This window comes from Xenopus laevis, chromosome 4S, assembly GCF_017654675.1.
Source record: "Xenopus laevis strain J_2021 chromosome 4S, Xenopus_laevis_v10.1, whole genome shotgun sequence".
NCBI lineage: Eukaryota > Metazoa > Chordata > Amphibia > Anura > Pipidae > Xenopus > Xenopus laevis.
In genome coordinates this window covers 64,367,452-64,392,676 of record NC_054378.1, presented here as the reverse complement: position 1 = coordinate 64,392,676, position 25,225 = coordinate 64,367,452, and the positions used below count along the sequence as shown (strand labels likewise).

Below are 25,225 nucleotides of genomic sequence, written 5' to 3'. Positions count from 1 at the left end.
AGCAACTTTGCAAACATGAATTGTAAAAAAAAATATGGTAATGTTGCCAGGTATAGTATAGGGTCTTATTTAACAAAAAAAAAATAATTTGACTAAACTTGCCAGAAGCTGTTGCCATTAAAGCTTGTTTCACAGCAAAGAATTACAATACCATTGACCTTTTCCACTTTTGACAATCAAACATAACGAAAAATGCTTTATGCCACAGAAACAAAGCAGCCATCATTAGCTTGATAGAGACTGAAGACCATCTAGACTAAACCACATTCATCAGGGGTTGCATTCTGAGTATAAACCAACCCACTAAATTTGCATGCCTTTCTTTCTGTGTCCTAGATTTATCATAGCATTGAGCAGCAGGTAGGCGTGTGCTCTCGTGTGAACAGTGATAAGCAGACAAGGGTTTTTTTTCTCACTTCAGATTTTAAAGATGCCAAGAGCAAGAAGCAGAGGAAAGCACCGCATGAAGGTAGGATTAAAAAAAATATATACTATTTCAAAATAATTAACAACTTAAAACTAAATTAAAATGAAGTTAACCTGAAGTCTGTTATCCTGTAATATTTCAACCTTGACACAGCTGTAAGCAACATGAAATATGAAATTCTACAACAGGTATATACAGAGATAAACTCTTTCAGTTCAGAAAGATGTATTATTTTTTTTGTTTTTACGTCATGCTTTTCTGTGCATTATCATGTACATGTACAGTATATTTGTGAATACTACATTTAATATTACCGTTTGATTAAGGGCACAGAAAAATAGCTTTTTTTTGTAAAATTAAAAATATCCAGAAGATTTTTTCAATATCATTTGCAATGTACTTTTTAGTGCAGAATGCAACATTTAGCATTTTTTTTTAATGAGAAAAACTGTAGTGGCTTCACTTTATTGAGTCTGTGACAGTGAGGAGCCTACCCACAATAACTGGCAGTGTGCACAACTTCAAATGAACAGATGTATATGCAGTGCTGAAGAAACAGTTAATCCAACCCTAAAGTCATGGAACATTTATCATGGTGTGTGCACTGCCATCAACCTTATTATTGTCAGTGGGTAATTTCCAGTTTTTTGAAAGTGCTCACAGCTATTGTATTTTCCAGACATGCAAGTCAGTTCCCTAGGTGAGTAGAGGTTATGGTTGAGTGTAAGGGGTCTGGATTGAGACTCGCTGAATCTGCACATTTCCAAGGCAATCATTTCAGTGACAGCTCTAAAAGTCATGCATGCTTCAAGTTTCAGGTAGTACAACGGATGTAATATGGTGCTCTGGAATGGCAAATGTATTTTTAGAAGAACAAAAGTTCAGGTGCCCCCAGATCATAGATCAGAACTTGAAAAGTATGTGCTTTTAGATCAGTGTACTACAGCCTAGAATTATGAAAAGGCCTGTTTTATGGGCACTATGAGGTTTGGGGTAACAGTAAGTATGTCCTGGTATAATGTTGCTTGTGAATAATACTTCATAATAGAGATTGTCTTATGTGTGGATGTGGGGCGGTTATCAGACATGAGGAAATGTAATATTATTTGGGGGAACTAGGGAGAATGGCTGTTTGGAAACTAGTATGGGGTAACTGAGGAAGTTGAAGATGGGACAAAGTTTATAATTGTGAAAGTAGTCTGACATTTGTTGGCAAAGCATAATACTTGAACATTTGGGAACACGCTCTCTCTCTCTCTCTCTCTGATTTCTGCTCACTAGCATATCAGCTTATCAGATAACTAAAGTTTGCATGCTGTCAGGAAACCAAAAACAGGAGGGCAGATAGATACACTGCACAACAGTAACTTTGGCCACATGCTTCTTACAACTTGCTCCAAGTCCATACCCTTTATTAGCCAAGTTGAATAATGTCCCTGTTCTCTGAGACCAAACTGTATTTTATATATGGAACTTTAGCCATGCTTTAAAGTCCTAATTTTCACTCAGTAATTAGCAGAAATTGTCAGTGGGTGGTGTAGTGCATCATACTTAGCAAAGTCTATATACTAGGCTAAATAATGGACAAAGCTGTGCTGGATCATTAGAGTGAGCAACAGTGGCGTAAAATTGAGGGCTGCTTATTTATTCAGAGACACTAATGTTAGGGGATATTGCACTAGTTCTATCATTTCCTTAGTGCTGATATTTAACAAGTGCTAGGAAAATGACAGTTCACAATGCAGTTGGAGAAGACACAGACAAGGTGCAAGGCATTGGACTGTCTGCCATGATCAGTGAACAACCTGAAAAACTAAGCAACTTGTAACTTTCATTCGTAAGCATGTTTATTCTTCTTCTTTTCATCCATTTTGCACTTTAATCCTTCCTAAAATATTTCTTGCCACATCTTCCAACAGATCACAATGGTATAGAAAGTTCAGTCTCTCTGCTTCCCTCACCACTCCATTTTTAAAGCACTGTGTTCTTAAGCTCCAGTTACCACCCCTTTATAAAAATTGAGAACCTACATATCCTACGCTCACCTAGGGGCACATTTACTTAGCTCGAGTGAAGGATTAGAATGAAAAATACTTCGAATTTCTAAGTATTTTTTTGGCTACTTCGACCCTCGAATTGGCTACTTCGACCTTCGACTTCAAATCGAATGATTCAAACTAAAAATCGTTCGACTATTCGACCATTCGACCATTCGACCATTCGATAGTCGAAGTACTCTCTCTTTAAAAAAACTTCGACCACCTACTTCGCCACCTAAAACCTACCGAGCACCAATGTTAGCCTATGGGGACCTTCCCCATAGGCTTTCTAAGTAATTTCTGATCGAAGGATTTAATCGTTCGATTGAACGATTTTTCCTTCGATCGTTCGATCAAATGAAATGCGGTAAATCCTTCGACTTCGATATTCGAAGTAGAAGGATTTAACTTCGATGGTCGAATTTTGAGGGTTAATTAACCCTCAATATTCGACCCATAGTAAATGTGCCCCTTAGTGTCTCTCTCCTATTACTTGCAGCTGGAGACATTACCCCAACCTTAGTCCATACCCCATCCTAGTTTTGTTACGGCCATTGTTCTCCTTCACTACATTGGAGGAACCTTGTTTCTTTAAACAAAACCACTGTTCTTGTGCCCACTCGAATGCCCACTCACATCCCTTCCCCTGTATTTATGTTCTTTGTTTTTGCTTTATTAAATTCATTTGTAATTACATTTAGAATGATATAGGTCTATTGTGTGAGCAACTGTTCCATCTTTAGTTTTTATGGTTTTTTGAATAATTATCCTTCCTGTTCTGTGTCTTTCTGATTTGCAGCAGAAAGTATTATCCTTGTAACCACAGATCAGATTTAGTATATAACTTGTTCATCTTATGGATATCTTTCTTTTCAATCCCTAAACTATTCATCTTCTACTTTGACCTTCAAACTAGCAACCATGTAACTTTGAAAATCCCAAGCCTGACAGCTGCACAACCCCCCTCACAAATCATACAAAATGAAGGCCAGTTGCAAATTACTTTAGGATACCACTGCCTACATCATGCCGAAAGTTATAAAGTGAACTACTGCTTTAAGTAAAACTAATATTATATTATTGTAACCTACAGCATAAAAACATTATTTAAAGGCTGCAAATATGGGAAATATGTCCTATGTATGGAGAACAGCATGGATAGTACACATGCTAACACTCAGATCTTCTGAAGGTATGTGAAATCATTCATAATAAGCATTTCAGTTATTGATAATATGTATAATAATATTAGTAATCTGACTGCTCACTGCTTTCATTTCTTTTCTGCCTGACACTTCCCTCATGTACCCTTTTTGCGGCTTGATTGAAAATAACATTAATCAGTAACTGAAGACCTAGGGGCCCGGTAGCAAAATTTGCACCAAGCCACTGACATGGATGCCATTAACAGATACCCATTATAATTCTGATGCTTATGCTCTCCTGCCCAACCACCTATGGGGCAAATCTTTACCTGTAAAGTGATCCAGAGCAACCTTCCAATGATCAACAGCCAGCTGCAAGAAGAACAATGAATGCAAAACTTTGATTGTTTTTGGTAAATGAGTCCACATCTCCTTTTCTCCTTTAGCTGATTTATAATTAATTAATTGTGTTCTTATCCCAATACCTTCTCGCTTGTTCAAGCTCCTATTCCAGGACTTCTGCTTATACACCTTTATTTCAAACAAAAGGAAACACAGAGGATAGAGAAGAGTGAAATATGCATGTAAGCATGCTATGAGTGAGTTTGAAGCCTAAGCAAGATGAACCAAAAGTGTTGAGGACAAAATGTGACAGTACCCACATTTGTCTGTAGTTTATAATATAATTCTATTCCAAAATTGAAACACTTGATACTTAATACTCAGTATATGAAAGAATGAATGGCTGTGTCTGTCAACTGAGAAGCCAGTACTGCTACAGTTACATTTAAGCACAGAGAGAAAGGGTAGTATTGCTTGTGTAGTACCCATTATTAACTTGTTGGATTACAATAACCCTGTTGACTGCACTTAATTAATACAATTGCTATCTTACTTGTTTGCATAATAAGACAGTGTGACCTAGATGATGTTAGTACCATTGAAATACCTCAGTTTGATTAATCGTTATGCATTTTTGCACAGAAAACAATGTGCTACAAAGCTGTTTATTTATGCTCCTGTATTTTTGAAACTGATTGGAATTAGCCTTTTTCTTAACATTTCCCCTACTTATGACAGTTCTATGGTGCACCATCTGTTTCCAACCCTCAGAGTGTTCAGCAACCATATTTTGCATTTGTATTGATTACTAGGCCAGAAAATAGATATTACATAACTGCTACCTAGTAGAACTATAGATACTGTACTATAAAACTTGTGAACCAGAAGTAACATATGAAATTGTCTGATTCTTTTCTATAGGCTTCATTAATTGTTCTGGACAGGTCATCGTTAAACCTTCTTTGGTTGTCCCAATGAGAACAAATGTTTCTGTAACTTGTGTATCTGAAATGAAAGACTGTCGAAAACCAGGCACAATATCAGTTTTGCTAAATAACAAATCTGTTAAAACCGACTGGATGAATCGGACATCAGCTGGCATTCATCTCTATAATGTCAGGCAATCTTACTCTATCTACTGCTCTATCAGCTGCAATGGAAGAAATCATGCAATATGCTGGAAAGATTTAAAAGTTGGGTGTAAGTATTCTGTTTTTTAACCTAGCTTGATAAAAAAAATTTTGTGCCCCAAAATGTTTTTACTTCCACATTAATAAAATAGCAAGGGTTCGCCATGCATTCACAAGTCTTATACGTCAGTGAATTTTGCTCTAAACACTACTGCACGGCCCCCTGCCATGCACAGTACATCAGTCACACACTTTTATATATATATTGCTATTTGGATAGCATGTGCAGGAAGGTCATTTGACTATTCTGCAGTGTACATTCCCCATACTACTATATGTTGTTTCTGAACAATCTCATCCTAAATTTAGAAACTGATATTTCCTTCTACATTTTTCACTATACGCCTCTGGGAAAACCCAGTTTATTTTCCTTCCTCTTTTTTACAGTAATGCAATACAATAAAGCTTTTCAGGTAGGAGGAAATGTATGTCTATCACAGCAATTACTGTTACAAAATGATAAAATTGACAAATAGGTAAAAGGTTGTAACCCTCTAAAGTAATGATATGGTATCTGTGGTGCTGAAGCTCAGTTAAGGAAATAATACATTTATTCCTTTCCTACTTTTAATGCTGAAGGAGGAAGCACAATTGTTTCTTTTATTTGCTATTGCTATTTTATTAGTAATACAATTCTAAACTAGTTTTACCAGTCTGCCTCCAAGAATTATGTGCACTGGCTCAGAGGACATTATCTTGGGTGGAGCAAATGCCATGGGAAATTTGAGAAGAGAAAGTATAGCTTGTTGTATAGTTGTATGTTGTATTGTTGTATAGTTATGTCTTAAATTTCTGTATTTTGTTTATTTAGCTAGATTTCCTTTATCATATTTTTATAAGAGGATTGTCTAAGTGATAATGAGACAACATCCATTCTAAATATGCCTACTGTATTTTAGGGATCCACGTGTCACTTATAAAAGTAGTAATAAGCTATGCTATATATTATATAATAATGTAGATACGTATTAGAACATTGTTACAAATTCTTGGATACGTCAGGGTAAATGCCCATGTGCTTTCAATATGCTTTTAAAAAAAAGGTGTAGATTATGCCTTTTATGCTCCAAACAATTTTTTTGTATATATGAAGTAACAACAGTGTGGTCTTTCTTGCAGATCCCCCCGATCCTGCCATTAATTTAACTTGTTCATCTGGTGAAAATTCTAGCATAATGACCTGTACTCTGAAAAAAGGATGGGATACATATATAAGCACTGAATATACAGTGCACATCAAAAAGTATGTGTGTCAAATTAATCATATTATGTGTATATCTGCTTATTGACCTTGTTCAGAAAATGTACGTAGGTACTGTATATAGGGATCATGCCCTCTCATGTTGAAATATATTCCAAACCAAATAGGTTTGAAAATCTGATGGGTCAGTGACTGATTTAAGATGGCCATACACTATAAGATCTGCTCGTTTGGCGATCTTTCCCCGATATGCCCATCAACGGCAGGGCTATATTGGCCCTAGGGCCAAACGATCGGATTATAATGAGGAGCAATGGGCTCCGACGGGTTGATCGCCTAAAAAATCAAACCTTCCTGATCGATATCGTGGCCAGATATTGATCGGGAACACCAATCGGAAGTCCCAATACACGGGCAGATAAGCTTTTTGGTCTAAAAGACCGATATCGGCAGCTTTACTCTGCACATGTATGGCCACCTTTAGTTGTATATGCATTAGGCGGTCATTATAACTGAACCCCAGGGGATCCTGTTGTCAAATTTAGCAGAAATGTATTAGTTCTGCCATCAGTTCCAAGGAATTAATTTTGTAGTATGAAAACAACATGGTTCATAAATCTGTCAATATATTGCCAATATGAAATTTATATTTTAGATTCCATGCAAAGATACTAAGAATATTTGACATAAAAATATTGTGGCTATGCTATAGCATGCACATTTTAACTTGCATGTTTTGTACATGTCACACTGGAGAGTAGCTTGGAATCTTTCCTAATGTGCTCCCCTAAAAGTTGATCTTTCTTTAATTGACTGGACAAAACAAATTACAGATCATAAGGTTTATATGAACAAAGGGGAAACAAAAAGTATTTATAGACAGAGTAGGCTAATTCATAGAGTAATGAGAAAGACATTTCTCCCTGTGATTGACACTCACATTTTTATAGCTGTCCTGTGTTAATACATACATACTGTGTTTATAATTGTTTATCCTGTGTCATATGTTGATGTGTTATATCTTTGGTATTATATGCCAATGCATGCTGATACTACTCCAATAAGTAATTACAGGACATGCTCGCAACACAGTACTGCATGTGATGTAATTGCAGAGCCATGGCTAAGGCTAGGGCTAGATGGGACCAAAATCAGCCTGCTGAAATCTGAAGGTCAATTTCAGCCCCTAACCACTACCAGTTTTACCACTGCAATTCAACAATACATAATATTGTCATTCCCTGAAAACACTTTCATTTTTTGGTGTTACTGTTCCTTTAAGGACAATTAGCTGTCTTCTGCTGCATGATCTCAATGCACGGACATGCACAGCATGAGCCTTTCAGTGCACACACAGGGTTGATTTTGGAAAGTGTGCTTTTTTTTTTTAAATCGTTATCTCAATACAATCTGGACCTTGTACATGAGGTATGAGATATTATTGGCCCATTACATATAAAAAGTTGCATTGCCCTGCATTCAGACATTCACGATTCAAATGTGAACAAATGTCACTGCAACAGGAAAAGAAACACATTTTCCCTGTATGAACAAAGTTTATATATAAAGACTCTTAAATATTTCAAATGTTTTATCATAACCCACCCTATAACACATTATATCTGATCCTGCTTTGTAAATAATCTGTTTAGTTCTTTTATAAATGTACAGAAGTGGTATCATTTCTACATGCTTCCTACCAGCAAAAATGGAATATTCCCACGCAGATTGTTTAAAATGATATTGAACACTTGGCTGTCATTTTTTTTATATATAACCTGTTTTGAGTACTTTTAACCTAGATAATTTTCAACCGCTGCAACAGATGACTTCCTTTTTAAGTACAAAGATTTAATCATCATGGCTTGAGAGCTTCTAGCTCATCAGATATGCAGGTTTAACAATACTAAGGCCTGTTTGCTGGGTGACTTTTCATGCCAGGATCCAATTTATTCAGTAATGTTTTCAATATCATCAAGGAAAAACATACATGCAAACCTGCACTACTGTATTGTGAAGATGCTGCCTTGGATATTTAAAACCTTTAGGAACTTTACAACTTGCAATTATTGCCACCACCAATTCAGTTTCTTAAATACATAAAGGGGTTGATCTAAGATAGGTGCTACGTGGAACCAGTGCAGTTGTCTATAGCTAATAGTCAGATATTTATTTAAATTTTGTAACTGGTGATAAATTGATCAAAACTAATTGCTTATTGGTTTCTAAGGGCAACTGTATCTGTGCAACTTATCACTTATATTAGTACACGACCCTTAAGATACTTACAGGCTTAGGGCACATGGAGTATCGGCTCCACTGCTCTCAGGCTGTGTTTTTTCTACAGGCTGAGAGAAGTGGATCCACTCCCTTCCGGGGCTCCGTTTGTCTGCATTGAGAAGTATAGTTTGCACTTGAGTGCGGTTGTATGAAGCAGAGAAGAGATCATCCTGAAGCTGTCTGCTTTCACATTTTGTGGGCCGATCTGCATTCCCTGTACCTGCACTCAAGTGGAAACTGTACGTTTCAGTGCAGATAAACGGAGCCGCAGAAGGGAGTGGATCCACTTCTCTCAGCCTGCAGAAAAAGTGAAATCTGAGAGCATCTAAGCCAATGCTCCATGTGCCCTCAGTCTTATGCTTTAGCATGGTAATAAAATATATATTTGAGAAGAATGAAAACAGATGCACACAAATATATATAAATCCAAAAGAATAAGGTGCACACTGGGAACATTGTAAAGATAAAAAATCTAAATTTTTATTAAATACATGTTTAAAAGCAGGTCAACGATTCGGTCTTTTCCTAAGACCTTTATCAAGACCCATATATATACGTGGACATAAACTGTGCAAATAGTACTGTCAGGATCTGCACCCCAGCCCTGTCTTTACAGCCTACTTTAAAACAGTGCTTGATTCTAGGCACAGTCCACAGAGCCCTAGATCAGTGGCTATTTGCACACAATGGTTGTGTTACAACCAGCTCTTGCACACCCATGCCTCCTTTGAGTAGATAAGTCCGTTGCTCGATTGTAGACGTTCGACAGCCTCAAATAACATAGTAAGGAAAATAGAATCCAGTGACACACAGAACTGCTGCAAGCAAGGTAAACCTTAAGGGGCTGATTCACTAAATTCGAGTGAAGGATTCGAAGTAAAAAAACTTCGAATTTCGAAGGTTTTTTTGGGCTACTTCGACCATCGAATGGGCTACTTCGACCTTCGACTACGACTTTGAATCGAAGGATTCGAACTAAAAATCGTTCGACTATTCGACCATTCGATAGTCTAAGTACTGTCTCTTTAAAAAAAACTTCGACCCCCTAGTTCGGCAGATAAAAGCTACCGAAGTCAATGTTAGCCTATGGGGAAGGTCCCGGGGAAGGATTTAATCGTTAATGCGCTAAATCCTTCGACTTCGATATTCGAAGTCGAAGGATTTCTATTCCTAGTCGAATATCGAGGGTTAATTAACCCTCGATATTCGACCCATAGTGAATCAGCCCCTAAATGTGCAAGGTTTACCTTGCTTGCAGCAGTTCTGTGTGCCATTGGATATTTTTCCTTCCAAATTGCACAATGGCTCAAACAGTGGGCAAAGTGCAAAAAAAGCCCATGGTGGCCTTTTTTGCATTTTGCGTGGGGCATTGTGAATGAGCCCTGCTTTCAAGTTCTACTACATGGCAGCTTATTAATGGGGTAATCACACAAGGCTTAAAATGCAATATTTCTTTCTGTTCAAAAACTAACAGGGCATCTTATCAATATTTTTGAACTTAGCTCAAATGGTAAATGTAATATTTTTACAAAATTTAAACGCCCATTGTGTTGTTTCTGCAAACTGTACTAATAAGTGTCCAAAATAATTAATATGGGTTAAAATAACGATTTTATTTGATGGAAAGAGAATGATGCGTTTATCATTACATTTATATTAAATTGTGTTATTTGAGGAAACCAATACATGTCACATATTTTATGATTTGCTTACAACAATGCAGTTTGTGTATTTATTTTGGTATTATCGGTATCAGTCCTTAAAAGGGAACTAAAGTCTAAAATAGAATAATGCTAGAAATGCTGTATTTTGTATACTAAACATAAACATGAACTTACTGCACCAGAAACCAATTAAACAAATGATTTATGTTAAACGTCTTTGCAAGACCAAGACCACGCACATGCTCAGTGTAGTCTGGGCTTCAGTTGGGAGGCTAAGCTTAGGGATTGTCATAAATGATCAAAACAGCACAAGTCAAATAATATCTTGTCTGAAGATACAAATCTCTATACAGTCACTGGCTGCTTTATAGGGAAACAAACATACTGTATCTGCTCAAGGTCAGGGAAGTAAGGTGGGGCATTTGAAAGTATGATTGTTTCCCTGCAGAGCAGTTAGGGGCCATCTGAAGTTTCCTATCCTCAGCAGTCAGAGCAAGTAAAACGTAGGGGGAATTTCACTGCATACAGTCAGGTTCATTATAAAAACGGTAGACATGTTTTATTAAAGTATATTGGAGATAGTTCAAGCTATTAACCTCCAGACTTTTAATTAAAGAAAGTAAAAATGGGATATTATTTTTTCGCCTTTAAATCCCTTTAAGGGCTGATATTAAGATAGGATATAACTTTACCAGGCATGTACAGGTAAATGGATTAAAAGGGCATAAAATGTGCAAAGCATTGGTTCTTACCTGCGTTCAAGCCAATTGCTGATTTAGCAAATATTTGTTCTATTGAAACTGCACTTCCAAGCATGAAGATAACCAGTATGTGATTTGTGGTAAAGGTGTTAATAGTATCAGTTTATTGCAATGGTTATTAGGTACATTTACATTTATAGCTTACACATATAAAACTGAATGCATCTATCATAGTTGTGGTCACACTAGCGCCGGCCACAAAACCATTCCCATTTTATGCTCAGTTTAATCATTTTTAACAATAGAAAAAAAGCAGTGTTTTCATACCATACAGAGGCGTAACTACAGAGGAAGCAGACCCTGTGGTTGAAGGGGGCCTGGGTGTTCAGAGGCCCAGAAAGGCCCTTATTAATACACAATTTCTGTATACAGTATCTTGGTATATTTCGGTAAATCTTACAAATGTTTTAGGGCCCTAAATTGAAATTGCTGTGGGGCCCAGTAACATCTAGTTATGCCACTGATACCACACTATGTGTGAGGCTGGCAATGCTCCTTTCTTTTCTCAATACTTTACGGGGCACATTTACTATGGGTCGAATAACGAGGGTTAATTAACCCTCGATATTCGACCATCGAAGTTAAATCCTTCAACTTCAAATATCGAAGTCAAAGGATTTACCGCAATTCGTTCGAACGATCGAAGGAAAAATCATTCGATCTAACAATTAAATCCTTCTAATCGAATGTTTCGAAGGATTTGAATCCATCGATCAAACGATTTTCCTTCGATCACAAATTGCCTAGAAAGCCTATGGGGACCTTCCCCATAGGCTAACATTGGTGCTCGGTAAGTTTTAGGTTGCGAAGTAGGTGGTCGAAGTTTTTTTTAAAGAGACAGTACTTCGACTATCGAATGGTCAAATAGTCAAACGATTTATAGTTCGAATCATTCGATTCGAAGTCGAAGTTGTAGTCAAAGGTCGAAGTAGCCAATTCGATGGTCGAAGTAGCCAAAAAAATACTTTGAAATTCGAAGTATTTTTCCTTCTAATCCTTCACTCGAGCTTAGTAAATGTGCCCTGTTACATGTATTCCCAGCATGAACATGAATACAAACTGATATCTTTATTGAAACCTTATTAAGAAATGCAAACTGATTTTCATTTTTTTTTTTTAATTGTCAACAAAAACAAAGAAATAGCATTGACAGCCTCATACTGAAACAGTCAAATTAATGGCAAATTAAAGCCAAGTTAGTGGCACACAGGGTGGTTTGAGACAGTTTTTCTGGCACCTACATGGGCGTCCACAGAAATTTTTCCAGGGGGGGGCAAATAAACTTCTACCAATATTTTGGTGACACAAAGCTAGAATATAATCAATTGCTAAAGTTGGCTATACATATGCTGTCTTAAAGCTAATATCAGACATAGCGGATTTGCAACTGGTATAAAAATGAACTCCCCCAACTACCTCTCGCAGTCCCAACACACTTCAGTGGGAGTGCATCTTCCAAAAAATAACTTCAGATTGAACCATATAATCTCTGCCACTGCACTTGCTTAGTCACTCCAAAGTGTAGCCATAAGCATTTTTAAGTGACAAGGTATTGCAATGGCAGTGATACAGTGATATCAAAGCAATCAAAAAATATTTTCAGGCTCTTTGTTGTCTGCACAAACAAAGACATAACATATCAATGGATGCTATGTTAGTACCCACTATTGACAAGCAATATGCTTGTGTTGCAATCACTGACCTACAGCTTGTGTACCATGAGGGAAATGGGTAGTGACACCACATTCATGGACTATAACTGCACCCCTAGCACACTATGTAAATTGAAAGGCTGTGGGTACTGACTCCCTAAGAACATTATATAAAGAAAGAAAATGGGTACTGGTACCCCAAGTAATATACATGTTTTGAGAGGCAGGGATTACACCTCAAGCATACTTAAGCCCACAAAACAAATATCAGCATGATTACTGCAGAGCCAAAATGAAACTGTAGGATTAGTCTAGATTAGTGTTCAATTACCACTGGCTCTCAAGCAACATGCTACTCACCAACCCCCTTGGATATTGATCTCAGTGGCCCTAAAGCAGGTGTTTGTTTATGAATTCCAGGCTAGAGGCAAATTTTATTTGCATAAAACCAGATGCACTGTGCCAATCAGAACCTCAGTAGAGGCTGCAAATAGCCAATCATATCCCTTATTTGGCACCCCATGAACTATTTTCATGCTTGTGTTGCTCCCCAACGCTTTAACATTTGAAGGTGGCTTACAAGTAAAAAAAAAAAGGTTGGGTCTAGATAAAAGTTGTGTCAATGGACGGTGGCAGGAAGCAAATAAAACAACAGTTTTAGTAATGTAAAAACAAGCATCTGATTTTCAGACAGCTGTACAGCTGCAAACCAGCAGCACCAAGAGCAATGTGTATGGGAAGCACAACGTTCCCCAGCACTATGACACGCACTCGTCGGGGAGGGTGGAATGGTGCGCGCCGATATCGGGCACTAATACCCAGAGGCCTTGGGGCGCCGGGAGAGAAATCCGACGCTGGGTCAATATGCAGGTTGGCTGTATCTCTCCAATCCCACCATGAAGCTACACTATGTGTATGTAGGCAAGCAAAACCTGCTTTGATCATATAGTCTTATCAGATCTGAGTGAGATTGACCATTTCTAAATAATCCCACAAGGGGTGAAATAGAGAATAGAGACAGGCACCTATGCTGTCCAAGGGCAATAATAGGATCCAGTGTGATCAGTTAAATCATAGTTTTATGGGCAAAAAAATTATGTAAAAATGTTTTGAGGCCACTGGGAGCAACATTCAAGGGGTTGGTGAGCAACATGTTCCTTGCTGCTTCTCAACCCAGTCCCAAGCTGTAGATCTGAGTTTATTTCTATTTATGCAGACTCACACAGACTGATTTTATTTGCCACTGGTCTGAAAAGACATCTAGGGAGATGAAAAAAATGTGTTTGCCTCTGGGCAAAAAACAATTAAAAACACATTTTTTAGACCTGAGCCTGGTCTCCCTAGATGTCTTTTTAGACCAGTGGCAAATCAAATCAGTCTGTGTGAGTCTGCATAAATAGAAATAAACTCAGATCTACAGCTTGGGACTGGGTTGAGAAGCTTGATGATTTACAAAGGGGCTTGTCCTGCGTGCAACTCCTGTGTGCCAGTGAAATTCTTCTTACCCTTGTTGTGAGGTTGCCGATTCCTCTATCACTGGGCACCAGGATAAGAATTTTTGGGTCTGTGTGGTGTGTGGCTTCTCCAAAGCTCTATTGGACTGATACATACATATGAAATACAAGTCAGCAGCACCTCCTAGTGTATATTTTGTAAAGCACGGTCAAAAATGACAGAAAGCTCTAAATATAGTTTATTGTAGTTTGAAAAGGGATATTATTAGATGAAAAGTTTTTTGTTTTACCATAAGATTGTAGATGCATGAGTGAAAATATAATTTTCATTCTTCCTTCATTATACATAGGATTCTGTCTGTCAGCTTTTTTTACAACCAATCCCTGCCTGCCACGTAGATAGTGTGTTATTCATATAACTGTCAACGATGAGTTAATGATGACTATAATTTGTTGAAACCACTAATTCTTGTTTACCTTTAAGTCTGCAGACAGATGAATATCAGCAAATAAATTTAAAACGCGGAACATACAATGTGACAATTCCAGTGAATAAATCACGAGACAAATCATTCGAAGTTTACGTTGAAGCCAGAAATGACTTGGGCCAGTCAAAATCAGATATTCTGCATATTCATTTGGACAATATAGGTAAAATCTACAAAAATGGCATTGATTTGATCTTTGTTTCAATATTTTTTTTAGTAGAAAAATATGTTTAAAGGCTTTTTAGCATTCATCAGGTATGAAGATCCAAATTACGGAAAGATTACTTATCCAACAAACACCAGGTCCAATACATACAGTAGAGAGAGACATCTGTAACTGTATAATTACAGTGCAATATAATATCTGCTTACACCTCACATACCAAGACAGGTGGTTAAAATAGGAAGGAAGTGTCTCTCCATTGGGAAAGAGGTGGTTTTACAGCACATTGCAGGAATATGTTATTTGAGTTGAATAAGAAATGCTTGCATGTTTTACTTCAAATATTATAGGGATCATTTACAAATGTAAACAAGTGTCAGACTAGGCCCAGATACGCTCCCACATGCCTGGTGCTCCCCGATCTCTCCCTGCCTGAAGAAAATCGCAGGTACAAGCTGGTCTGGGAGGGGAAGCGGATTGAGTTGCAGGTAGCTGCTGAGGGGGCCCTGATGTTGTAGAACCAACATCCAGACTCCCCCATACAAATGTCCCTTGCAAGCGCTGGTGCTTCAAATTGGGCACATGTGCATGTTGACGCAATTCATAAAGGTTCTTCCTTATAAATAGGCTCCTACCCTTGATTGCATGATTGACTAATGCCTATGTATCCATCTTGCTTCTTCTGATGAATGGTGCCCAACTGCATGGGAACCATGGAGCTACTGCCACCTTGGACCTTGTGGTAGTTCCAAGGTTCCCACAAAAAGTTATGTTAATAGGCACATCAGATTTGTGCCCATTGTTCAGTAGCAAAAGCTGATTTGAATGTACACTCTGGTAGTGATGCAACCCCCACTCTCAAAATGCTGGATGTGAATTGCACCTGATTTGTGTCAAAATATAAGTATAATAGTGTCTGTTTTGTGCAATAGAACAATAACTTGGAGTATGGCCACAATTATGCTAAAATTACTGTAAAACCAGCTGCATTATTGATTACAAAGTTGTACTTTGCACAATGCACTTGCATTTGTAAATGATCCCTTATATGTTTAAGTCAATTGATCAAAGCAATAAACATTTAATGGTTACACAATTGTGTTGAACCTTGAAACGTCATAAGCTCAGTCATCTGAACACACAGTAAGAAGAGTCCGTAAATTCATGTAATTTCTTTATGTACCTTTACAGTGGTTCCTGTCACACCTGCCATCGAGATTCAAGTCCTTAACGCACATTTCAAAATCATTGTCCACTGGAAACACCAAGCATTGTCACATTTACATTACTGTGAACTGGCATACAGAGCTGAAAAAGAGACAATGTGGACTTTGGTGAGTAACCTATAAGGCAGAGAATTTATTTTCACTCTGTATAGCAGAGCTCCAGGTAAAGAAATCTCTCCCCTACCCTCCCCAATGATGACAGAATGAAACATTACTAAGACTTAAAGGGTCCAAATTATAAACCATAGATGTAGGAATATCTCCTTGTTTGATATACGTTGTATTTCATACTTTTTTTGTTCTCAGCCTGAATTTTGTCAGGCACAAATGCAAAAACAAATGCAATCAAATGGTCAGAACATAATAAAAAAGCATTAAAGATAAAAATGTTAACATTAATAGGTGTTTTGTAAATAGGTCTAAAAATGTGTTTTTAATTTCTGCCTAAATACAAGAAAGCAGCAGCAGCATAGATTTAGCCTGACTTACCTTAATGTATCAAATATTATATGAATTGATAAATAAGACATGCATGGGAATTTTTCTCAAAAATATGAACAATTGTTTCATATACCATAGACCATAGATACATATTATGCTGTTGAATACCTGATAGATCTGTTTTACTTGGATATACCTGTATAGTTCACAATAGAGAACCACAGATGTGTTGTGCAGACTTTTATACAATTCATACTAGCATAGCTGAATTAAGCTGATACCACTGACCCTGCATCAATATTTTGCACAGAATAACAAAAACATGTTTTTATCTGTGATGCCATGTCATAAAAAATGTATGGTGCATCATTTTGAAACTTGTGTTGGTGTCGGAAAAGGGCAAGACCATGTTCTTCAACCTCTGTGACCCTACCTGTTATTGGACTATTACTTCAACTTCTTGCATTCTTGCATTCTCTCAGTCCACACTCGGTACATTTTACTTCAATTATTTCACTTTTATTGAACTAATTAATTTGAAATCACCCAATTCATCAATTACCACTCAGAAATGAATTAATATTACACCAAAAACATATAAATATTACATACTATATTGCACTTTTATTATTACAAATAAAAAGTGCATCTGTTTTTTAAGAAAATTGATTATTTGTTAAATTAATTAAGCTCATATGAAATTCGTTATTGATTGCATCAATTGTATTAATCACTTGAAAGTTCATTGGCATTAAGTTCATATAAAAGTTCATTGAACATCAATTGCACAATTGCATATGAAAAAAAAACCACATGGAGGTAGTTATTGGCCCACTCAAAGTCCTGCTGAGTATTACCCACTTCCAGCGAGTGTGCTGATCGCTATTTTGTTTAGAAAGTGGAATACTGCGCTAATGCTATATAGCTTAATCGCTGGTATGCGTTCCGAATTGAAAAACAAATTGGTGGCTTTTCAAGAAAACACAAATGTGTCTGTTCCAGTTAGAGAATTGAGAACCACTCCAGTACGAGGTTCCAGAAAGGGCCCAACACCTGATTAGGGTATGACAGGCTAAAAGGAGCCAAAAAGCCCACAATGCAAGCCATGCAGTGTAAAGCCTTCTGAAAACAGAAGGTAGTTACATGCCTCATGCTACACATATATCACTGCCTTCATACCCAAAATTAAGAGGCATGCAAATTACTCCTTTATGTCCCTCTATGTCAAACCCCAATTTTACATTTTCCAGGGGAAATGAGAAATTTAAAATGGGTTTACATAAAATCAGGTTTTCTTGTAAAAATTTTAAGATGCAGGAAAACTAACATTTACAGGGGCAAATGAAAATGGGTCAAAATTATGACATAAAATGTAGGAAAACTAATATAGGAAATGCTCCCAATGAAATGCATTAGAACATGACTGGATTATAAAAAATAAAAAAAAACAGGAAAAACATAATACCAGGGGACATAAGATCTGGTCATTATATATTACATTACAGCATTTAGAGTAACTTTTTTTCTATAGAAAATAACCCAGGATAAGGTTAAGCTAATTGGCTAATGCTAGTTTTCTTCCTTTGTCACATTTACCTTATGAAAAAAATGAACTACCTATGTAACCACAAAACAATTCTTTCATTTAATATTTCATTTCATTTAATCTGATATTTGCCTATAGGTGAACGAACAAGCACTCAACCAGTCAAACATCCTTATTATGAAAAATAATTTAGAAGCACAAGCACTGAGAGTCCGATGCAGAGAAGAGGCAGGAAAAAGTTACTGGAGTAGTTGGAGTGATCCAACAGAAATTCCACAGATAGGTAAAGATTCCACATATAGGTATTAAAGATGAGGGAACAGCTTTTGGTTTGTTGCACAAAAATGGTTGTACATGTATTCAAAAATACAGAATCCATCCATGGTTGGTGTAGCACAGCATTAAGTCTTAATTTATCCATGTAATGTGTTTTAACAACATATGTAGGATCAATTTAAATAATAACATAACTTACTTTGGCCTGTGGGGACCTATAGAAATTGATAATTTACAGCTTCTGAACAGTATAAATTGTGGGGGTTATTTAATTCTTACTTTTTTTTAAAATTCACTCCTACCAAACTTCCTCGCACTTTTTTCATCATATTTGCATTAGATTTTCACCAAAAATCTGGTGTGGGAAAAGACTCCAAAAAATCGGAATGATACGTTTTTTTCAGATTTGTCGCCGAAAACCGCAACTTTTTCAAATTTGGCACAGGAAAACTGCAACTTTTTTGGATTATCGCCTGAATCACAATTCGAATTTTATTTTCTATGAAAAAAATTGTGTCTTTCCATTTAAAAATCCGACCAGAAAAAAACGGCCCTGAGGTTATGACTGAAGTAAAAGATTTGAATACCTGTATACCGTAGTTATTACAAAAAAATGCATTTCTTCCACATACTCCTTGATATTAGGAAACTACCTTTTAAAGTGGACCTGTCACCTACACATAAAAAAATGCATAATGAAAGTCCTTTCCAAATTTAATATGGAACCCCAAAAATCTTTTCATTAAAACATCCATACCTGTTATAAAGGTGTTTAAATATCTAAACTGTCAATCAAATATTACCTGCCCCGCCTCTATGCCCGTGGCATAGAGGAGGGGCAGTCAATTACTTTCACTTTCCATTCAGCACTTCCTACATGTCACAGCTCTCCTCACATTCCCCCTTCCCTCCTCAGGCTCTATAATTGTGTAGGGCACTGCACATGGACATTACGTCCCTCATTCTGGTTCATACACAAGATTTTGGGGTGATAAACAATTTCCCTTAATAACCGTGTCCACAAAATGGCAGCTGCCTGCTTGCTGTGATTGTATAATTCCAAAACAGAAGGAAACAAAATTTAAATAATAAATACAGTATAAGTAAAGTTTATTTTGCTCAACTAACATAGAAAAGGATTTGAAATGATTTCTTAGGGTGACAGGTCCCCTTTAAATGCATACAACACTGGGGGAGAAGGTTGCTTTGAAACATAATGTATGTATATGTATGTATATATGTATATTTTTATTTGTAAAGCGCTCATTGAGGGCAAAGCACTGTACAACAAAACAATAAATTAGTAGTAACAAACAAGGGGTCATTGGAATAAAAAGTAACAATAAGTGCATTATTAGAATTCAATTCACATAAATATAATATATAATTACAATGCAACATAATGGGTGAAACAGTATATCTTTATTCCTTTGAGACAGCACCCATGGAAATGTTTGATGTCTGGAGATTGCTTGGTCCAGTGCATTCCAATGGCAGTCAGGAAGTTACAATTTTTATAAAGGTAATCATTCAACTTAAATATCCTTTCATTACAATACAGCATACATACTTGGTTTACTTGGAATTCTTTATGTATATTGCTTAAAGTGAGTGCAGAGATTTAAGATGCCTTAGTTTACTAATTTTTTAACTTGAGAATAGTGATGGGCGAATCTCTCCCGTTTCGCTTCACAGAAACAGGCAAAAATTTGTGAAAATTCGTGATATCGGAAAGTTCACGAAAATTTTTTGAAATTCTAAAGTTTTCACAAAAAATTCATGAAATTCAACCGTTTTCACAATAAAATCGAGCAATTCGAATGTTTTCACTATAAAAATCGAGCAATTCGAACCTTTTCACAAAAAAATCGAGAAATTCAAACATTTTCTTGAAAATCAGAAATTGACGCGGGCGAATTTTCACTGGCAAATTTTCGAGGGAGATTCGCGGGAATTCACCACAAATTCGTGCCAGACAAATTTATGCACCCATCACTACTTAAAAAATGTTTAGTATTTTAATAGTGCAGTGGTGTGTTGACTTTCTGGTTTTAGCCCCAGTCCCCCCTTAGTTCATATAAAGGTTTATTAGTTATACAACAAGGTGATTCTAGAATTAGGTCATTACTGTACAGAGTCTGATCTAATCAGCCCAATGAGTACAAATGCTATAGTTTTTGTATACTTTTATTTATAAACAGTATGAAACATTTTTATGATTTGGCTCATTTCCAGTGTGCAGGGATGCAAGTGCTAGAATGGGATTCAAGCAGTGGCCTTTAGAGCCTATATGTTGATACATACAAGCACAGCTTGGATGTCTCTCCCTCTTGATAATGCAGTGCACATCGGAGAACAGCCCTTCTCCCACCTACATTGTATTTTGGTACAGAACAAACCAGTTAAACATTGTAAAACCCCTATAGTTCATTTTGTCATGCGTAAATACACAACATTTTGAGAGTGTGTCCCTTTTTATCGGGGTATATCACCAAAATATTCTGTATTTAGTCTTGAACTAGAAACAACAAGGTGCAGATTTATCAAGGGTCGAATACTCCAAATTCGATTTGAATTTAAAAAAAAAAATAGAAATTTATCATGTACTGTCCCTTTAAGAATTCGACTATTCGCCATCTAAACCTGCCAAATTGGTGTTTTAGGCTATGGGGGACCTCCTACAATAAATCTGGAGTCGTTTGGAGGACTTTTGAAAAAACATTGTTCAAAAAAAAAAATCAATTGTTTATTTTATGGTGAAAAAACTCAAATCGAATTTGATCGTATTCTAATTTGATTCGAATTCGATTTGAATTAGCAGCTCGATCCTTTTCACCCGTTTCTTTAAAAAAAAAAATATTTTTTTTTAAAATGAATTTCGATTGGTAATTTTAATATATTTTTTTATTTTTAAATAATTTGGGAGTTAAATAAACTCGAAATTCGACCCTTGATAAATCTGCCCCCAAGTGTTCCCCATGTTGAGTTTCATCTGTGTGCCAGGTTTGGTTTGTCCTGTACTTTAAAGCCTATAGCCATACCACGTTCGTTATTGCTCATGGTTCAGCACAAGGTACAGAGCACAACGTTGAAATGTATTATGTACAGGACACTATTCCGGTGTGCTTTGCTGCCAGGCAGCTTTACAAATCTCTTCTGGGACATTTTGTAATTCCTATATTTCAAAGGGTTTGGTTATCAAGTTTGTCTCTCTGACTGCAAAAATGAATTCGACAGTATTTATTCAAACTCGTTTTGAGTTTTTTTTTAAAATTCTAATTAGATTTTCGAGATTTATCTTACTCTGGCTCTTTAATAATTCAAATTCGACTATTCGCCACCTAAAACCTGCCGAACTCCTGTATAAGTCAATGGGAGAGGTCCAGTGGCCAATTTGGAGATGTTTGTAGCCTTCCTGACATTTGAGTTTTTTTCGGAGAAAAAACTCGAATCGAGTTTGGTCAAATTCGAATCAAATTCAATTCGAGTTTTCAAGTCGGTAAAATTCGTCCGAGTTTAACATATTCAATTTTTTTCTTAAATTACCTCCAATCGAATTCATGTGAATGAATCAAAATTCGAATCTTGATAAATGTGCCTCTAGATCTGTATTTAATGTTGCAATATAACATTGAACATGACTGCTAACTAGATTTTTACTTGTACCAGTCTTTAGCCACTGAAGTTCCATGGAGAAGAACCTTAGGATATAAACTTTTCTTCAAAAATGAAGGCAACGAAACTGTTATTGAGTTCTGCAAAAAGTCTCAGATCCAATGCAAAACTCTAGTACCAAAGGGAATAAAGGCCATCTTTGTTTCAGCCTTCAATTCATATGGAGACTCTCACCCAAGCTTGGTTACTATTTTGCAAGATCCACAGGACAGAGAAGGTATGTATTTGTTTTAACTTTCCTTCTAATTACTATTCAAGTCAACATCAGGGATGGTATTCCATTTTTGTTTAGCATGGCATAGCTTGCATTTTTGAAATGACTCATTTGTAGTGACCTGGGCACTTTCATGAGTTTGCATAGGCTGTGGCATAGACCAGCACTAAGGGTATATCAGTAGGTTACACTGAACTCCAGGCACACAGGTGGGGGAAGCAGAAAAACAGATTCTTAAAAATGTGCTTATTTAACAGTACTAAAAGTACAGTCTGACACCAGGCAATTGTATTACTTCCAATCTGTTGTGCAAAAAGGTAGCCAACCTTTACTAAGCAAACTCAAACCCATAATTGGAGAAAGGTGCCACTTCATTGACATTCCCTGGAAACTTCACCTTGTGCAACTTTAGTGGAAATCAGAGATGATTTTCCTATACCTGTAGTTCTGCCAGCGCCTAGTACTGCCAAAGTACATGGTACACAGTTGTTCCTTACTCTTCTCTACTGTCTGTAATGGATGGTCCACATAGCCTCCTCCGTAAGTGGCTGGAAATAAGAGAGCAGGTGCTTGTTTTAAACAGATACGTACGATTCATAATTAGAAATTATACATATTTTATAGAGGGGCAATATTAAGTATTTCCTTATGTATATATATATATCAGTGATGTGCGGGCCAACCCGATATCCGCGGGACCCGCCACTTTTGTGACGTCATTGTGACGTCACCGGCGGGGTGGGTCGGCGCGGGTCTATAAAAGGGCCCACCGGAAGCGAGTGCGGGCGGGCGCGGGTTGTAGCAGGGTGGGTTAGGGTCGGGTGCGGGTCAGGGAAACCCTGACCCGCACATCACTAATATATATTAGTGATGTGCGGGTCAGGGTTTCCCTGACCAGCACCCGACCCTAACCCACCCTGCTACATATATTGTATATATATTAATATATATATATATATATATATTTATAATATATACTGTATATATGTGTGTGTGTGTGAATGTATGGTAATACAGTTGACGGCGCAAATGAACAGGTACTCGCTCAGCATACCGTATATAAATTGCATTTTGTTTTTGTCTAATTATATAGCTTTCCCAGCACCACAAAATTTGACAGTCAGATCAGGCACTGAAATCCAAGTCCTATGGAATCTTCCAGAGGGCTCCGAAACATCAGTTCTGTGGTTCATCCTTCAGTGGGTCCTTCCCTGTGATGGAAAACAAGATGTTGTATGGCACAAAATTCCAAGGGAGCAACAACGTTTTGTAATTAAAGGTAAAATGCACATAAACTTTTGCAAAATGGAAATGATATCTCTTTCACTCTACTTTGCAAAATACTTACCTTGGTGCAATGTTCTGTTTTAAAATCTTTTTAACTCTACATACAAATATGATATATGAGATATTTGCCCAGGGTCTACCTGTGCCTTAAAGAATCCCTAAAAAATTCTATTGACTGGAAGATTTTATTTGCATGCATTTTGTTGTATTATAGACAATGCATTTGTTCATTTACCCATATATCTTGTTTCAGATAAGATAGATGCAGGAAGTGTCGTAAAAATATCCCTATACGCAGTATATAGCAGTGGTCTCAGCATACCTTACGTTGGCTATGGGTTTTCAGAAGAATTAGGTAAGTGTTTTTTCTAAATTATTAAGCTTGCCTGTATGGCATACTTTAGAAAACCTCCAATTACTTTTTATTCATCCTAGAAATGAAAAGAAGCTTGTTTAAATGGGTTTTCAGAAGAATTACCAAATTATTTTGCTTGCCTTTCTGCTACTTTTGTCCACCCCAGAAATAAGGAAGCTTGTTTAAAGGAGACAAATTATCCAAACACATTTTAATTAAATTTATTGAAACTACACTTTTTTTTTAGGGTTGGGGCAGACGGGCAGATTCAGGGAGATTTAGTCGCCTGGCGACTAATCGATTCTTCTGGGGGGCGACAATCTCCCCGAACTGCCTTCCGCCTGCTTGAATGAAGAATCGCCTGCACTAATGCACTGCCTGCACTTGGATTTCCGAAGTCGCCCGAAGTTTCCTCGTGAGGCAACTTCGGGCGACTTCGGAAATATAGACTGGTGTAGTTCAGGAGGCCTCTGGAGTGGACCTATGAGTTGTCATTCTCCTCCTACATTCCTTTGTTGGCATGAATTTTGTATTCTGATGGCCATCACTTGAGCTGCCCCATTAGTAACCTAGGTGCTGCTGGTAACACTAAGCAACTTTCCAATATGCATTCATTACACATTTTTAATGTTTTTACAGTTATTCTTAAGTATAAAATGGCTAATTGCCTGCCTCCTTCTATTCTCTGCAGTTTTGAATTTTGAAACAATATTGCAGTAGCCATCCCCTTATCAGACTTTTGAAGCAGATGCAAGGCTGACTTTTGCTACACGGCTTCAATGCAGTGCAGATAGGAACAGAAAAACACTACTTTTTGTTGCAATTACAGTTACAAATAACTCTTAACTTGGTTAAGATTTTAATGAATGCACAGGAATACCTTGAGGGTCTCTGTCTGAGACAGCAAAGTGTGTTTGACAAACAGTAATAAAAGTAGTTGGTATTAAAGACTTATTTAAATTGTGATGAAGTGAGGTGTAACTATAGAGGAAACAGACCCTGGTGGGGGGGGGGGGTGCAGGGGGACCCAGACCACAGGGTTAGCTTTCTCTATAGTAAGGTTGCTGACCCCTAAAATCCTGCCAACCTAGGCCCGGGCCTTGGTAGCCTTTCCACAAATCAGGGCCCCTAGGCCCACTGCTGTTCGTCGCCCCCATCCCCTTTCTTTTATTTGTGCAAATTTTCATTGGGACCAGAGCAATGGGGATTGGCGCACAGGGAATGTAAAAAATGATGTATCTCCTGTGAATCCCCAGTGTTTCTGAACCAATGTGGGTGTGGTTGGGCAACATATCTCTATAGTAAGGTTGCTGACCCCCTAAAATCCTGCCACCCTAGGCCCGGGCCTTGGTGGCCTTTCCACAAATCCGGGCCTGGGAGCGCACTCTTGTGTGCATAA

General features: G+C 37.2%; 1 protein-coding gene across 1 annotated transcript in view; it reads left to right on the top strand.

Moving 5' to 3' along the window:
* The first annotated feature begins 375 nt into the window (after positions 1-375).
* LOC108714981 (interleukin-31 receptor subunit alpha) overlaps positions 376-25,225 on the top strand; it is a 36,570-nt gene continuing 11,720 nt past the window's right edge. Inside the window, exons 1-11 of the mRNA XM_041561348.1 lie at positions 376-469; positions 3,560-3,658; positions 4,875-5,153; positions 6,263-6,386; positions 14,640-14,806; positions 15,998-16,140; positions 18,158-18,302; positions 19,735-19,817; positions 21,965-22,187; positions 23,278-23,463; positions 23,725-23,826. Of these exons, the coding sequence (XP_041417282.1) occupies positions 3,589-3,658; positions 4,875-5,153; positions 6,263-6,386; positions 14,640-14,806; positions 15,998-16,140; positions 18,158-18,302; positions 19,735-19,817; positions 21,965-22,187; positions 23,278-23,463; positions 23,725-23,826 (1,522 nt within the window). The 5' untranslated portion in view covers positions 376-469; positions 3,560-3,588. The remainder of the gene's footprint in view (positions 470-3,559; positions 3,659-4,874; positions 5,154-6,262; positions 6,387-14,639; positions 14,807-15,997; positions 16,141-18,157; positions 18,303-19,734; positions 19,818-21,964; positions 22,188-23,277; positions 23,464-23,724; positions 23,827-25,225) is intronic.